This window comes from Simochromis diagramma, unplaced genomic scaffold (assembly GCF_900408965.1).
Source record: "Simochromis diagramma unplaced genomic scaffold, fSimDia1.1 OVJJ01000602.1, whole genome shotgun sequence".
NCBI lineage: Eukaryota > Metazoa > Chordata > Actinopteri > Cichliformes > Cichlidae > Simochromis > Simochromis diagramma.
The window spans coordinates 7,641,726-7,659,703 of NW_024387040.1; the positions used below are offsets into that span (position 1 = coordinate 7,641,726).

The 17,978-nt window shown below is 41.9% G+C and overlaps 1 protein-coding gene across 2 annotated transcripts in view; it reads right to left on the bottom strand.

Moving 5' to 3' along the window:
* Positions 1-17,978, bottom strand: part of ptprn2 (protein tyrosine phosphatase receptor type N2) — a 144,727-nt gene that overhangs the window by 92,545 nt on the left and 34,204 nt on the right. Inside the window, exons 4-10 of one of the 2 annotated variants that reach the window (XM_040044395.1) lie at positions 16,973-17,214; positions 13,904-14,357; positions 13,492-13,788; positions 13,190-13,230; positions 12,228-12,652; positions 8,000-8,086; positions 984-1,063 (exon numbers count right to left, since the gene is read on the bottom strand). In XM_040044395.1, coding sequence (XP_039900329.1) covers positions 984-1,063; positions 8,000-8,086; positions 12,228-12,652; positions 13,190-13,230; positions 13,492-13,788; positions 13,904-14,357; positions 16,973-17,214 — 1,626 coding nt within the window. Of the gene's footprint in view, positions 1-983; positions 1,064-7,999; positions 8,087-12,227; positions 12,653-13,189; positions 13,231-13,491; positions 13,789-13,903; positions 14,358-16,957; positions 17,215-17,978 lie in introns of both variants that reach the window. The other variant, XM_040044394.1, reaches the window with a different exon arrangement.

A 17,978-nucleotide genomic window follows, 5' to 3' on the forward strand; every position in this document is an offset into this window, starting at 1 on the left:
TAAAAATAATACCTCGTGCATACAACGCCCGCGATATTTGTTCATTTGATCGTTTTGTTAAACAAACACTGCAAAAGTGGGATGACGGCGCGGGATAAAGATAGACACACACCGTAATCCGGCAAACACACGCGCGTGCGAAAACGCACCCTTAAACCCGCTGAACCGAAGCTCAGCCCCCAGCTCAGGCTTTCTTGCGGTAAGTCTGTATCATCAGCCATCATCCAGCGCTTCCCTAATGGGAAACGAGTTGGTGCCAAAAAAATGTCGCCGCGCAGAAAAACTGGAGCAGCAACACATTTCTGCCAATAACAACACCACCATGTTGATTCCAGTGGGGTGATATTGGATGATATTGACTGTTGGGAGTATTGCTGTGCTTCTCAAAGTCATTTCCGACCAAAGCAAGGACATCGACACACATCCAACACATAGGCGCACTTGCTGCACGCACTAACACCAACGCCGGGCTAATCGGAGTGCAGACATCGAACAGGAGAGTGGAGGCAGCGCATACTGACAACCTCCTTTCTGTGGGTGACAGCTCTCCATCAGTCTACATCAAACAAGTGCATACATGCAGGCACACTCACACACAAGTGTACACTCCGTCTGATTGGCCGTTGCAAACCTGTTTCAACCTGCCACCAAATAAACTGTGCTGTGTACTATATATGTGTGTGCGTGTGTGTGCGTTTGCAGAAATAGCAGGTGTGCACGCTGAGCTCATCATCTCTGTAACTGATGGTCATCTGTCATCGCCCGGTGTTGATAATCTTCTTAGGGACGGGGGTTTGTCCGAACAAGATGAACACCAGCCTATCTACTGTATCGGGAGAAACTAATCTGTGCTCTCATTTACTGGAGCCCAGACTGTCACAGAGTGGTCCGGCTGGTAAAAATTAGATGAATCGCAGTGAAGGTTGTCAATGGGACGATTGCGTGAGGGCGACATGTGAGGAAATACGGACCGCTGCTCTTACCTGCAACTTGAACTAGATCTGCAGTGGTGACGTTCTTGGGGTTCGGACCGACTCTGAACGTCAAGGCAGGGCCAAGGACGCTGCAGATAAACAGCAAAGGAGAAACAGAATGAGCAGGTTTTTGGAAAAATGTGAAGACGCTCAACAGCTCAGGTCCATGATCTGTGAAGATCGAACTACAGGTGAGCTTAGCATAAAGACTGGAAGCAAGTAGAATCAGCCATTCGAGCTCGATGTTTACAAAATCTCTAACAACTACTGATTACTGTAATATTACACAAATAAGAAATATCATATGAAACGCCTGTACAGCTGCTGGCAGGTTAGATTTTTACACTTCTAAATGATATTTTGATAGTTACCTTAATAAGGAAGTAGGAATAGAAAGTAGCAACTTCTCAAAAAATATAGAAACATGCAACTGTAAAACCAAACTATAAAATGCACAGAATAAAACGTTGAAATTACTTCCACCCTGTGACATGTAAACCGCTCTTCTATGGGGCCACCTGTTCAAGTGAGAGTCACAATATGGAGCCCCCTAGTGGACGGTGAAGTCACACACATTTTCATAAAGTAATCAGATTAAATTTTTCACTGTAGAAAGAAGTTTTCGTCCCACGCAGAGTGTACAGTGGACGCTAATGTTTATGTCACTTTTGAAACTTAAAGTAATGTAAGTACTTCCACGCATTAAATGCTGTATGGTCATACTTTCCCCCACGCCACGCTCCATATTATCCGTTGTTGATCTACACACGTCCGTTGAGATCTACAATGGATAATATGGAGCGCGGTTGTACGTCATTGTCATGGGACACTCTCACAAACAAAATCACGGTTTAGTAACGCAGTATTGCAGTAACGCAGCGTGCTTACGGGAAAGGAACAGTAATCTAATTACTTTTTGCAACAGTAATCCCTTACTTTACTTGTTACTTGAAAAAAGTATTCCGATTACAGGAACGCATTCTCTGGTCTGATCAAAACATGTGAATCCATCCACACAAGTAATAAAGGAACAGCCAAAATTACCAAGTGTTAAAAGCAATGTTGTATGTAGGAATATGTTTAAAAATATGTATGTTAAACAGAGATGTGATTAAGTGTTTGGGAAAGCAGAACATTTTGGGGAAATGACTCCTATAAGCAGCACAGCAAAGGATCATAAAGATGCTAAATATTGACTCAGAAGCCCTCAGGCATATGTTTCACCAACAGAACAGAAATATTAAGAAGAGAAACTGTAAATTACCCAAAAAACAAACAAAACCTCCCCCAGAAAATATGTGGAGTGATCATGATTTCTGTTTTCCTTTCAAGCCTGAAATTGGCCAAAGAGCAAAGTACAGTCATGAGCGGTGCGCCTTGTTTTCCCTTCACCTGCGGTAACCTGCCTGTACTCTCTGCACCCATTCTCCTCTGTGTGGTCAGGAGTCAGCAACAGACTTCTCCCCCTGGAGGAGAATAAATGTTGAAGGTCCCCGAGGTTAGCCATAAAATAAAATCTAACAACCCTAGCAGACTCAGCGAGACCGCCCAGCAATGGTCAAGGGAAAAGAAAACCTGTGAAGCAATGTGTAAAGAAAAAAATCCTACTCATGTTTAGTGTAACCTCTTAAGATCCCAAATGAAATGATTTTTTCTAGAAGCAAGGAGACCATTTTTAACAACTAAGAGAGCAAACACACATCGACTGCACAGCCCTGAGTCTGGCTCGCTTTTAAACACGGACCAGCAAAGCAAAAGTGGGAAAAGGTAACCAATGTAGCAATGAGATCATTTTCCTCAAGACTCAACATTAATATTAAAGCAGTGACGACTGAGACGCCGACAATGAACAAACAAACGATCATCACTTCCCAAATTTAGTAAAAACATGAAAAGGCCAGAATGAGCAATCAGCTTATTATCAAGTACTTTTATTATTTCATTCAGTCACAAATGGCTCTTTTTTTTAAGCAAGTGAAAATTTAACCACCGAGGTGCGGAAATTTGCACCTGTCTCTAATACAAATCTGCTTATTTGAACAATTTGTACAATAAAGACCAATTTTCTTTGCTTCTAGCGTAGTGCTAGGCTTTATTCTGTCTTCTTTAAGATATTATTACCGTCACATAAAATTGTTCTATTTCTTCTTTCTTTATGAGTACATTTTGTCACTTGTTTAAAGGAAACAAGACTTCTGGAATAATGAAGTAATTTAACACTGGTACACAGAGGAACCTGTTACAGATTATTTCTGTGTTAGCAGTTTGTCCATGCAGTGCAGATTTGTCCATGATGTGAATCTCCTTTTCCACCACATGCCAAAGCTGCTGCACTGAGAAACCAGTTTGAGATGTTTGAACTTTGTGACACGGCACTGATGGAAGCAGCCAACAGAAGACCTGTACGCTGTGGTGATAATGGGATGGACAACAATTCTCAGGTAGGCTGTGGTGTTTAAACAATGCTCAGTTAGTAATAAGGTGCTGAAAGTGTGCCAAGAAAATATCCCCTACACCATTACACCACCACCAGAAACTTGAATGTTTGGTACAAGGCAGGGTGGATGCATGCTTTCATGTTGTTTATCCCATATTGTGATCATACCCTATCCGAATGTCATGGCAAAAATTAAGACTCATCAGATTAGGCAACGTTACTCCAGTCTCCTGTTGTCCAATATTGGTGATCCTCTGTTCACTGTGCCCTCAGTTTCCTGTTTTTAGCTAACAAGAGGGACACCAGGTGTGGTCTTCTGCTACTTCTACTGCTAATTCTGCTACATCTTGTGCATTCAGGGATGCTTTTCTGCATACCTTGATTGTAATGAGTTTTAATTTGCGTTGGTGTTGCCTCCTATCAGCTAAAAGCCATTCCTCTCTGAGCTCTGACATCAACAACGTAGTGGTTGGTGTGCCTCATTTTAGGACTATTCTCCAAAACCTCTAGAGATGGTTCTGTTGGGAAATCTCAGCAGTTTCTGAAATACTCAGACCATGACACATTCAACTCACCTAAATCACCCGTCTTCCCCATTCTGATGCTTAGTTCAGACTTCCGTATGTTGTCTTGGCCACGTATACATGTTTACATCCGTTGAGTTGCTGCCATGAGATTGGCTGTTTAGCTATCTGTGCTAAAGAACAGTTGAATGTTGAACTTAATGGAGGTAATGGGGTACTTAATAAAGTGATTGCTGAGTGTATAGTAAAAGTGATAAAAACCATAGACTTATTTAGTTGCATTCAGACTGTATGAGCTGTATGTGGCTGTATTTTTCTTCTCCCCAGTTTTTATGCTAAGCGGAGTTAAGCTAACCAGTTGGCAATGCTTATCTTACTCTCTAAGTAAGTGAAGAGAGTGGAGACAGCTTTAAAGAAGTCCAATGAGTCTGAAAGAGCTAAAATTAAGGAGATAAAATGTGTTTAGTGTATATGACTTATATAACAGCACATGTATAGATGTTTTGTCCATAATTTACTGACAGACGACAATAAGTAACACTGAAAAGAGAGCGTGTGGGGGTCCCATTTTTGGCATTTCAGTACATCATCATGTCGGAATTGTTATGTCCAGGAAAGTGCACGTACATTTCTAGTGTACTTCCTGCCAGACTGTACAACAGAGAGTGAGATTCATCAGACTGCCAGAGTGCTGTGACCCAGACCCACTCACCATCAGTCAGCCTGGTACAGAGGCAGCAACGCTCACTCGGCCAGGAGCAATAACACGGGCAAATACCGCCAGACAGACGGACCCAGCCGTGCACTGATGCATTTGTGATCAGGCACACACACACACACACACACACACACACACACACACACACACACACACAGGTCTGAAGGAAATATGTCCTTCTCTAACGCCTTCACCTGGCCTCTGTTTGCTCTCGTAAATGTCAATGTTTCCACAATCTTTACCCCTGCCTTCGTCCTCCTTGGCCGAGGCTGTTCTGCCTGAGATCTCAATGCATCTCAAATTGAACTGACGTGATTTCTTTTTCCCTTTTTTTTCAAACCGCACAAACCCTATTTAAATATACTGGGAGGCGGGGGGAGACTGCCACAGTTGGGAGATGAAGTTAAGATAGATAAGTTATCTAGAGGACTTCGCACTGCCTCCTGTGTTATCGGATGTGTGAGCTTGGACTTCATATTAGCTCTGCTGGTGGGACACGAGGAGTATGTACGTGCAGAGCGCTTGGCGGGATATTGGCAGGATGTGTTTGTGTGTGTGTGTTCTTGCACAGACTGTGTGTGAGGATGGACCAGTGAGTGTGTGTCCCACTCCCCCTAGTGTTTCTAACGAGTAAAACCCTTACGTCATCTGAAAAAGGAACATTTCATCCCCTGCCCATCATCATCCAGCTATTTCAAGTCTCTTTCAAAAGGGGAATATTTTATGCTGATTATCGTAGGAACAAGCTCAAACATAATTGTGTTCGGCATCTCAAAATCTTAACGGCGCCCAGGCCTCCTCTTCTCATACTCTCTGTCTGAAAGTCTTTTCTGCCTGCCTGTTGTCGTATTTGAGTATCTCTCCTCCTCCTCTCTTACCATCAGAGCTCATCAGAACGAGTGTGAAAGAGAGACCCCCCGAAGCAGGGCGGCGTGCTCCGACCCAGCTCTTGTACTCCAGCCGACTCGTATTCAGACAGAGGCTTTCAAACACTCACCTGTCGAGGCCGCACAGCACAAGGCACAATAAGCTTGCATCATGTCCTTCGCCTCGGCTATTTCTACATGAATGCGCTTTCATTACTTTGTAAAAAGGAAAAAAAAGGACGCAGATAAACAAGTCAGACAAAGAGGAAATTTGCTGTATTCTTTCTTCCATATCAGAATGACGTGATGTGTTTCGGAAACCTTTATTTCAAGCAACTGTGTGGTTTTCACACTGGCTAAATGACTATAATGAGCAGGCACCATTTATACTGTACACTCACAGAAATGCTGAACCATATAACATTTAATTCTCTTTTATGAATATTATGAATTAGTTATTAGTTGCAATGAACTCACGTACATGCAGAGAAATACTGCTGGGTAAGTTTTATAGTGTAAGAAACAATGATGATGGTTTTTCAAGCATCTGTGGCAACATTCGTGGGGATATTGATTTTCAAAGGACACTGGGGACAAAGGTATGTGTGGTTTATTCCCACTGATTCTAAAAACACGTCTATTATTTCTCTGTGTTATCATTATGACTCCAAAGAAGAGGACACATCGTCATTTGTACATCTTTGTATGAACCCCCCACTTCACTATTGTGACGTAAGAAAAAATTCACTGCTTGTTCAAATATAATGAAAACTTGAGTTTTATGAACTTATGTCTATGCCTGTTGTTACGTTACATTTAAATCAAACCACAGCAACCAATCTGATAGTTTGTCTTCAAATTAACCAAAGAAGGTTTTTATTCCCTTTGTAAGTTGAACTTTTGTAAACATTATATATTGTAAATATTGTATACTTCTTTAAATTCTGTAAACAGATTAAACTCAGTGTAATCCTAATTCATACTACATTTTGTGGTGCTCATATTCAACTCCATATTTCTATTCCTGGACTCTACTAGAGTAGCTGTGCATGAATCACAGTTTATAATAATGTGTATTCATTTTTATACTGAGCCTTAATTGGTGCAGTCAGCTTAGTGACTGTTTGAAACAAACTGTTTTGGCTCCTTCTCATTGGCTGCCCCTCACAAACCAAAGATCTGACCAGCAGGTACGTCTGCGCTCACTGCCAGAGATAACCATATTAAGCATTATTAATCATCTCTGTGACAAGATGAAGGTAGAACTGTGTAAAATTGGGTGTGTAGACCAGCCTGAAAGCATGTGGCTACATGTAATGTGATTACTTCCTATTGTAATGGTATAGATATGACAGGAAATAAAGAAAAGCATAATAATTGCACCTTAAGTAGCATTTTAAATGCAAGTACCTGTGCTGTACTATCCTGTAGTCAACTTTCACTCAGGTCTTTCACCCCTTTCTAAACGAATAATAGCCCACAGCAATAATAACCTCTAATTGGGTTTGAGTGTCAGGAGTTGATTCTGAGTGATATGAAATGACAGGTATAATAACAAAATGAACGAAATCAGCGCCGGCACTATGCTACGTCCTCCTCGTCCTCCTAAACCCAAAGGTTGGATTTAAAGATCGAGATCAGAACGACTCCTTGGCTACATTTATTTTAAGGCCCCTGTGCGCATTTTCGATGCTTAACAGTAGATACAGAACGCTCTGATAGTTTCACCCTCTCAGGAACTATTATCTGAGCCCGAATACTCTGTATCTACAGTTTCAGTGCAGCCTCACGCTGCACTGCACCGGCTTTGGTGTTCATATGCTGCGAGTGTTACTGAACCACCCAGATTTTACTCCTCCTGCAGGAGTGTCTTGAAAGGCTTGTCAGATCTTCGGCGAACATGTCTCCTCTGCCTCCTACATGGTCTGACACCAAGTGTACAGCAGAACCATGGTACAAGCACAAAACAGCCTGGGTTCAAGGACAGTTCGCCTGCTCATTAATATATTAACCGCCTCCTGCTGACTACTTTCTCGTTTTCCAGCTCTCTATTCACTGCTTGCTTCCCTTTCGTTCGCTTCCTCTCTTTGCTTCTAACGAAAAATCGTTTGATGGCTTGACTGCTCTCTTTTTTTGACAAGGCGCACAGTGACAATAGCGGCTAGGCAGTGTTTTGAATACAATGGAGACATCAGTATGTGTCTGGAGGTAATTAGGCCTGATTTCGCTCCCCGCGAGAAGTCAAACACTCCGAAAGGTCAAAAAAACAACAAACGCCTACAGTTTGTGGCAGTGTAGCAGAGCATTTTCACAATGCTCAGAGCAACTGGACAACCTTCATTCGGCTTCCTCATCCTCAAAGGCACAAAACAAAACATTTCAAATGAGGCCAATTATCCTCTGTTCGATGTATGGTTTGTAAACGGCACGGTAAATCATTATTTGCAACAATGTGGGATGTTTTTTGTGTCTGTACATACGAGAGCTGGGTGAGGTCTGCAGCGTGGAGGCTCAATCTCTGGGTCAGATGCTCCATCAGGTCCGTGCCCTGGTCAGTGGTGAGGGAGCTGGGGGTAAACACACACACACATACACGGAGAGGCGTCAAATTTTTAGGTTCACACCCATACAACGTACAACCGTTTAGCCATTAAAATGCAATTTTTTTTAGGGAGATACTGTCACAATTCATACCCACAATTGGGTCATTGCACACAAGCGAATGCTATGGTCGTCTGAATGGATGTGCTGCACGCATTTGCAGACACATACAAACACAAACAAACACACAAAGCACCGTGCCGAGGGAAAAGGGATCAGCTGCCTCTTCAGGCTTGGTAAATCACCTGCTTTTTTCCAGCAATGAGACAAACAATAAGGTGCAAATGGAACCTGCATGAGGTGTAATGGCTGTATCATATGGACGCTCCTTTCTCTCCCTTTCCTTCTCTCATCTTTCTTCTTCTTCTTCGCCTACATTGGCGTTCTCTCACCGACGCGCACGCACACTCAAAAGTAAAACACGATAACACAGAGAACACAAACAGCCGGGCACGCACGCGCCCTCACGGTGAGATGAGAATAATAAGGTGCAAATGGAATGGAGGTGAAGTGTAATGGTGGTCTGATAAAGCCATGCCTCATCTCAGCTCAGTCCACGGCTGCTCTCTCACTGGGAGAGTAAATCGGCAAGGAAATAGACCAAACAAAGGCAATCTGCTGGCCAGCGCGTCGTATGAAGAAATGAGGAGGGCATCCACACAGACCCACTCAGAAAGCCACTTTATTGTTGACAGCTTAACCTGGAATCACCGAGACTGCCGAGTAACTGCAAGGTGACATGCAGGACCAAAAAATAAAAGTCATGGATCATAATGAGACATCGTTCAAATTTTGTTATCACCTCATTGCGGAGAAATGTGAAATAAACTGGGAAACAATTTCATGCTGCACTGGATATTGAGTGCAATATCACTTATGTGTTTTTTTGTGTTTTTTTTTAAGATACTCGGCATCATCTTGAAGTTTAAAAAAAAAATTTTTTTCCTTTGGACATACTCTAGTCAGAATTATGCTGACATATTTTGTTTAGCCTGCATTTGACACCACATTACAGAAGCTTTTCTTCAGCAGAACAGTGTGCCGTGCATGAGCGGCTGATTCACTCCACCTTTGAGAGAGTGGGAGGTTCTTTCTTTTTTTTTTTCCCTACACTTTTCGAGGGGTTTTGAAAGTTAAAGATTCAACCAAGCAATTCCAGACACGTCTGCATCCCTCTGTGGTAATTCTAGCAACAGGAGTGACTTGGTTGTTGATGCTAGCACTTTTCCCCTTGGGTTTCTCTCTGTCTCCTTCTCTTCTATCCATACCTTTCCATTTCCCCCTCCACATTCACCATCCCATCCTCTTGCTATTCCCCAAACCCCCCACTACCACCGCCACAATGTCAGGAGCTGTCAGATAAGCAGGTTTGCGTAGCGTCACTGCAGGGTGCAAAGAAGCCGGGGATAACAACTGTGCAATCATGAGGTCTGCAGCAAAAGCACAGACACCTGTACAGGCCAACTATAGGCATGCACTAGGTGGGCTGAGGATAGACAAGAAGGAGGAGGGGCAGACATTTCACTCAGAAGGTGACCTGTTTTTTTCCCCTGGCACACACTCACCTACTAAATTGTGTGTTGACGTCTTAATCTGCTACTCCTATTTGTGTGGCAATAAGGTGACAAAGACTGTACCCAGTGGACCTTTATGAGAGTACGTGTGTTGAACAGGTGAAGGACAACCCTCTGACACTGGACTTGATAACGCTATAAAGGGATTTGAGAAAGGGCCAGGGGCGAAGACAGAGTCGATAGGAACTTATCTTTGCTGAGCTTGAGAGGTAAGAGAGAAGGGGAGAGAACTTGGCTGCCTTTGCTGACAAAGTATCATCATTAAAGCTGTAATACAACACAGTAATACCTACACACTGAGAGATGTATCAGCCCTGCTTTTCTAATCAGGTACAACACACAAAAAGGATTTCAAACTACAGTATCCTGTAGCATAGAGAAGTTCACATGTGGGTGGTTTTGATAGAGGATGCATGCAGTTTAAGGTAAGCTAACAAAGAAGACATTTGCTGAGTATCAAGATCTGCTAAACAAGTCTGTCTTGAAAGAAGTGCGTCACTGTATCACCAGTAAATGGAGGCAGCTGTAAAGTTATAATTATAAGAGCCCAATGAGGAATAAGACAGGGACTCGTGCTGTTGCTGATGTTAAACACAAATGTTATTGATGATGGCTTAGGCAACCCGACTGTACTGACATACAAAGTATTTCTGAAATTTATGGGTCTGCATTGCACTGCATTGTCAGGGACAATCATGTCATCCCTTTACATACTACAGCTCAGTGTTTTCAATCCTATACTGCAATTTATTCTTGTGGAGATGCAAACTGCAACATCCAGTGTCTCATCCCATGACATTTGTCTCTAGGTTGGTAAAAAAAAAAACACCACAAAATACAAAACACATCATGCATTAGAATTTAATTTAAATTCTAATAAAGGCTTCTAGTTTTTTTTATGGCTAGTCAGATTATATATATATAGTAATGTGGAGTAGCATGGGGCACTGGTGCTTACCCTAACATTAGAAAGAAAAGAATTAAAACTGAACAATTAATAAAGACTGAACAAGTGTAGCCTGTTTGGAAGGGATACCAAGAGAAATCATCTAAAAAGAACATGGCAGCATGGCTTAAGTTTGAAAAGTTGCATCTGAACAAACCAAGACTTCTGGAACAATGTGCTTTGGACAGACCCACAGTGGAAATGTTTGACTGTAATACACAGCACCATGTTTGACGAAACCAAACACAGCATATCAGATGTCAAGCGGTGGCTGAAGGGTATTGATTTGGGCTTGTTTTGCAGCCACAGCAGCTGGGCACCTCTTAGTGAGTGAGTTGACCATGAACTTTGTATAACAAAATATTCTTGAGTCAAATGTGAGGCCATCTGATCCATAATTAAACCTCAGCCCAAGCACAGCAGCAAATCTACAACAGAATGGCTAAAAAAGAGAAGAATGAAGGTGTTACAATGGTCCAAACTGCAACCCTCAGCCTGATTGAATTGCTGTGGTGGGTTATTAAGAAAGCTCTGTAAAGAAGAGTGGCGAAAATTCCTCCACGGTGAAAGCGAGCACTGCTAAAGGTGGTACTAAAAACTATTGAATTTCATATTACTGTAAAGTAAAAGTTATCCGTGCACTCAAATTTCATCAGTCACATCCAGCCTACAAGTTTTCTAGATAAGAATCCTTCATTTTCTATACAATCTTAATTGTTATTATTTATATCATTATTTATGTTTAGAAGCATCAAATGGACTTTTCCACATGTTTCACAACCACGATCAGTGTGTGTGAATGATGATCATTTATCTAAAACAGGAATCCCACTGGGCTTTGTTCTTGGCCCACTTCTCTTTAGTTTATGCTTAAACGACTTACGCAGAAAAGATTTTCTCAGCATTTGCAGTCCATCACAGCAGGATTTAAAAAGCTCCTGTCTTACACTTAACATCCCATTCAAGAAAACAGCACTAGTTTGGTTCTCTTTGTTTTAGAGATGTCAACTATTCCAACCTAAAATTTAGAAAGATATTAAAATTGTTCCAAAAAGTGGGAGAAACTTTTTGGGATTTCCTTACCTGGATGATTGAGCATGCATCGAGACATTAAAAATGTGCACTTTGTTGCAAAAGCAGATTCAGTTATTAGTCATTAGGGTGATATCTGGCTCCCAAGCAGCATCTCTGTATCAAGCAAGCTTAATTTAGTGATATGTAATTGAGCAACTAATAATATGAATAGGAAGTTGATAAGATAAGGTCGCAGTCATGTTGTTAAGGAAATTACATTTGCTTTAACAATATAAACTCAACTATCTGTCTAAATAATCACATCTAAGGTGTTCAGTGACCTGGTGGCTCTTATCAGGGCATCTGGCTCAGTAAAACATGGAGCCCCTCATCCATAAATCCTAATTTAGACAAACAGGTTTTTCTGGTCAACAGCATTACTGTGATCTTCAGAAGGCTTAGGGTTTAGTTTGGATTTTGTTTCACCAAAAAACTTTTGTCAAGTTTAGGAAAATATGAGAGGTAGTAATTTCTTATATATGTATAAACATCATATGTTTGAATCATACTTACTCTGTGCCGGTGATGATGTAGCCAAAGTGTCTGTCCTTCCCTCTGCTGGAAAACTCCTTCACTCCCACGTGGACCAGCTGGGTTTTGACTTTCATGTCCTTCTTCTGTGGCTCCTCCAGCTGCTTCCTTCCTTCTGGGCCTTGAATCCTCTGCATCCACTTGTCAATGTCAGAATCGACCTGAACGTCAGGGTCCTCTGCCCCACCGGTCAGCCGCAAAGTGGACCCTTCCTTCGCAGGTGCTGTCATGGTCTTCTCCTCCCAGCGGTGGGGGACGGGAACTTGGTCTTGCGTTGTGCGGCTATGCACGGTCTCCAGTCCTACCATTTTCTGGAGCGGGGCTGGTTGCCCACTGTTGACCTCTGGAGCGTTACCAAAGGGCTCCATGTTGAGGTAGTCCAGCAGCTTGGAGAAGAAGGCGGTATGCTGTTGTGAATCAAGAATGAATTCTCTTTAGAATAGTGGAGACATTTTCCTTTTAGGTCTACCTACACATTACTTTTGTCTCCTTACAAAAGAGAATTAATCAAGAGAAAGTCTGTTATCAGCAACTGAAAAGATATGAATTTGTTCTGCATTCACCAGCGTTTCTCAGTGTAACTGCCAGTCCAAGGTCTAATAACATCTTTTTTTTTTTTACCAATTTTAAAGGCTGCTTAGTAGATTTACTCATTTACCATTGTTAAACAAGAGTTTTGTGACATTGTGCAAAATAATTCTGATTTCAAAACGTTCCATCCAGCGAAAACGCTGGGGTCAGACAACAATCAAGGAATTTTCTACGTTTCTGCAGCTGCAAATTTGCTTTCAAGTTCTAATAATGCCAAAGTAAATGGTAGTCTGCACAACTTTCAAATCATCCCCGTTTGAAAAGTGTTCAAAAGAAAATAAAATGCAAGTTTGGACATGTCTCACTCCCTGAGAAACCAATTTGTTGGTTGGGCAAATTAATTTTACATTCACCTTGTCAACGGGCTCTTTGTCTGCGCCGTCTATTTTCTGGCCTGGAAACAAACACAATATATGTGAGCAGATTGTGTGAAAACTGAAGTACTCTTTTGTATTTAGCAAGGAAAAACAGTTATGACTCAAAATGAAAGACTCAAAAATACCTCTGGCAGCACTTTGAACAGAAATTACATAAACAAAGCCTTACTAAAGCATCTTCAGCTTACAATGTCTTATTCTCTCTTACATTTATATGCTCATCACTACCATGAATGCTGCAAGCTTTTATTCTCTCTTTCACCAGTAGACATACGGACCTTGCTGTTTCATTCTCAGTGTGTTTTTCTGGTTTAGATCCTGCTCTTTATCTGATTTCAGGTCCTGGTCCTGATTCAAATGCATTGCTGCCTGGGGCTCCCTGTTACCCTCCATGTTCCCCCTGGAGTCAGTGGCTCCTGGTCCTGGCTGAGCTTCAAGCACAGGGCGCTCCACATCCACCTCCCGCAGAGCTCCTGTGATGACTTCAGCCAGCTGGTCCAAATCTTTGCCCATCAAAGCATCCATGTTGATGCTGTGCCTCCCCAGTTGGTTTACCAGATTCTGGATGAATCGCTCTGGACAGGAAAAGAAGGGTTGCTAGAGCATTTATAAATGCATTAAAAAAAGCACCAAAATGCTAAATTTTCCTGAAAATGTAGAGGAGAAAAAAGCAACTATAATTGATCGTACCATCCATGGCCCTAAGAGGCTGTTTTGCGGTGAGTCGGTTCGAGTCAGCCTTGAATAGCAGTTGGTCTAGATTAGGCTTTTGGGCTTTGGAGCCAAAAGCAACCTGAGTCTGTGGCTCTGTGTGGTCGTTTAAAGCTGGTCGCACGTAGCTGAGGTAGTGGAGCTTTCCTTTGGGCCACATCGCCTCGCCACCTGGACTGCCCTGCTGAGTGCCTGGTGCCCCGGAAAGAAGCCGTTCCATATGGCTGGAAAGCAGCGTGCTCTTTCCTGGGTTCTGGTTGGAGTAAGCTTTACTGAGCTTGGGATGCCTGCCCTCTCCACTCTGTGTAACGACTTTGGTGATTGGAGGCTGGCCGGCTCCTTTCTGAAGACTATAGATTGTGGTCTCCTTCCAGCCCTGCTTGGGCTTTGGCTGGCTGGGCTCTGAACGGTCATCAGATTTGATGTCTTCTTTCTACACACAACACAATATACTCAGTATACCACATTTAGACAATTGTCAATGTGTCACACATTTTCACCAAGCTAGCTATAATGGATCGGCCTGTTAGTAAGTTGTAACTATGACAGAGTGAAGAAAACTAACCTCTAAGTAATATCATCCACCAGATCCACCCTGGTCCATCTAAGAGTAGGCTTAGGCATAGGGTTTGGGTGCTATTAACATTGCACCCAAACCCTACATGCAAGCAACAATGAATGGATATGTACTATTGGGTCTATAATTGGTTAGGCAAAGACACTATTTTTGTAGTTTTGCCTCTGTTCCTCGCTGTGAAACTGCTTCTCAACTGAATTTTTAGCACCTAAAATTGTGGGACTGTGTGTAAAAATAGCTGTCATTCCTTAACATTCATCCATCCATTTTGTGCAAAACGTTTTGTTCAAAAAAACAAAAAACTTAAAGTCTACCTCCTGAGCCACAGCCACCCCATAGTGGAAGGGAAAATAATTTACGCCTTATGTGAAGGTGCCTCTTTGTCAGCTGTGTCAAATACCTAAAAGCATCCTTGTGCTGAGAGGCGCTAACAGGGTAAATTATCCAGAATTATTTATTGTACAAGCTGAAAAAGTTTTTCAAACTGAAAAACTTTAAGGAGACAAAACTGGATAGCCTGCAGCAGACAAACTATAACTTCCAAATGTCGGCTGTAGGGTTATATATTTCTCGAAGTTAAGCTAAAGCTAAGACCATGTAGCTTTTTAAGGTTAAAGATGGATAATAACAAGCTTTAAGCAATATTTCTGTAGGGCTGTATGTAATTAGAAAAGTGTCTTTTTAATGCTAGTTATGTGTTAGCTTAACTAGCATTATCTTCGTACTAGCTAACCTACACACTGGGTGTTAAAATAGTGCTTAGACATAAAGAATTATAAATCTTTTCATCTTGCTAAAAGTATTATTAGCTTTAGCCCTTAATGTATAGAGTATGATGATTTGAAGCCATGTCACTATGCTATCACTGTTAGCATGCTTAAATACAAGCTTGTGAAACTGCTAGCATGGCTGTAGAGTTTGTTGCGACATATCAGTCATATGATAAGTATAACCTAGTATTTTTTTCTTTGTGACAACATTGAAATGGGTTGTACTGGGTCAGCATTGTTGTGACAGGCTTCAGTATAAAAAGAGAAGCAACCTTAGCTCGACGAGACGGAACAGGATATGAATGTGGAATCCAGATCAAAGACAACTGCTCTTGGAAATTGCATTATGGAAATCATAGATGAGATAGTGTCACTCAAAGAGTAATTTCATGCATTTCCACAGCACACAACAAACTTTAAAAAATATACCCCCTCTATCTGAGAGGTAGCAGCAATGCCTTATCTAAAGAGAGAGAGAAAACTGAGTCATCTGATTTAAAAGTTCGTCATATGAGTATATATTTGACACATGATGAATAATGTATTTACATTAAAATGATACAAAGACGTTTAGAGGCATTTTAACCATTTGGTATTGTAGCTGTTATTAATATTGGCACCAAAATGTGCGATTGTGCTCTAAGAGAGGAAGAAAAATAATTCCTCTCGTGTGAATCATAAGAGCCCACGCTTCAATTCAGCATACAGTATATCCATTCCACTGAACAGCATCATTATCCATGTTGCTGTTGCACTAATACTAGCTATCTCCCTTGCCATTTTCCGTCCTTCAAATGTATATAGAGAAAATGTCAGTCTTTCCAACCCCGCCGTACTGAGAGGTTATAATGGCATTAGCACAGCAAGATGGGGGCTGCTCTGCCATTCATGCTAACCATGTTTGCCTTTTTCCATCACACCACACAACAAAGGAGCTCATTTCATCAATAAGGAAGGTCCTGAACTCTTCAACTTTGCATTATGGCTGCACTGACACAACAGCAGGAAGCAGCTCGGCTATGAAGGATGCAGAGCACATTTCACACAAAGCCCGGGTTCCACCCGAAATATAAGGACTGAATAATGTAAAGAGGTGATGGAAGATCTTTGTATAAAAAGGCTCCCAGCTCAGTGGGAGAGGAAGCGAAGACAGAAAGCAAGAAACAAAGGCAAAGTAAAGACAAGAGGGCGACCCCAGCAGAAGGAGAATACTGACACTTTGTCAAAAGAAGTGGGAAGAGGCCCTTCTATAATTTAGCCAAGAATATGTGACGCTTTATGTTTACTTGGACGATATGGATTCCTAAATCCTAACCTTAATGTTGCACCTACTTTTACATGAGCCATTAAAGCATATTTCAGTTTAGTATGTCCCTGCCATAAAGTTGAAGGACTAGATTGAAACACATTAAATGGCAGACAACCTGACCTTTAGTCCTGACACTTCCTTCTTCATCATTTTTCAATCATTTAGATCCAGCTGCTTCTTAAATGCCTTTCCCACCATACGTTATCAACCTGTCATGTAAGGTTCTGCAAAATGTTACAATTAACTTTAACATTATCCTACCACAAGCCTTTTTTCAGCCCTTCTGCTTTTTTGGGTCATTTTTATGTGTTTGTTACTGTTCATTTCACTTAGATGCCCAGCGGCTCCTACACATTTACTCAGTGCTGGATTCTCACTTGAACATTGGCCACCTCATGTTGGACTCCAGGTTGTCCATCTATTTCAGCCCGCGGCAGGAAGCCCAGTCCCGTCAGGTACTTATGAAGGTTTCTAGTCAACTCATCTTGTCCAGGCCTCAGTTTCCTGTCTCTGGAGCTGCTGTAGGTGGTCAGGAGGCTTGGAGGGGTGGCTTGATGGTGGAGGGGGATGTTCTTCAATTTGGAGAGCTCTCTGGAGATGACCTGCTGAGTGATGTCATCCTGCCATGTCAAACCTGTAGAAAAAAAAAGAAAAACGAAAAAGAAGTAATATTAAAATATGATAGTTTTATTATATTGTTGCTTACACTGTTCTGCTGTTCAGCACGGAGAACTATTCAACTGTACAAGACTTCAGAGAAAGTGTTATACTGTAGTTCTCTCAGCATTGCAGAGTAAACATTATGGTACAAAACAGCAAGGATAAAGGATGAAAGAACAGAGGAAGTCCAAAATTATGACAAGCTAAACTGAAGACATGACTACACGTGCACACATGTAGGGACACATGTCTGCACATACATGTACGGACACGCACACACACATATGCGCGCACAGCACAGCCCATCAACAAGCCCGGGGAGAATGTCACACAGTGGCCTGACGCCGTGCCAACATCCTTGCTAATTGCCAACACATAGTTGGGATGCAGAACTCCTGGGCAGGGGCAAAGCACAGTGGTGCCAAGACCAGATGGAGCTACCCAAGCAAAAAAGATACCCAAAACATGGCCCCATTCCCAATGAGCCAAGAGACACAGGATTCCACTGGCAGAGAGCGACGAAACACCAACCATATTATATTTTAAAAACAAGAACACACAGACGACACGGCGATTGCAGAGTAAGAGTGTTTTACAATGAGAATCAATTAATTGCTGCCACACAGCTAACTTTTTTTTACCAGACTCTAAAGAGGTTTCTACCTAAAGAATCCAATGCTGCTCTTGGGTTTAATAAGGAAACAGACTGTGAAGTAGAAATCTGTGAAGGAATGAGCG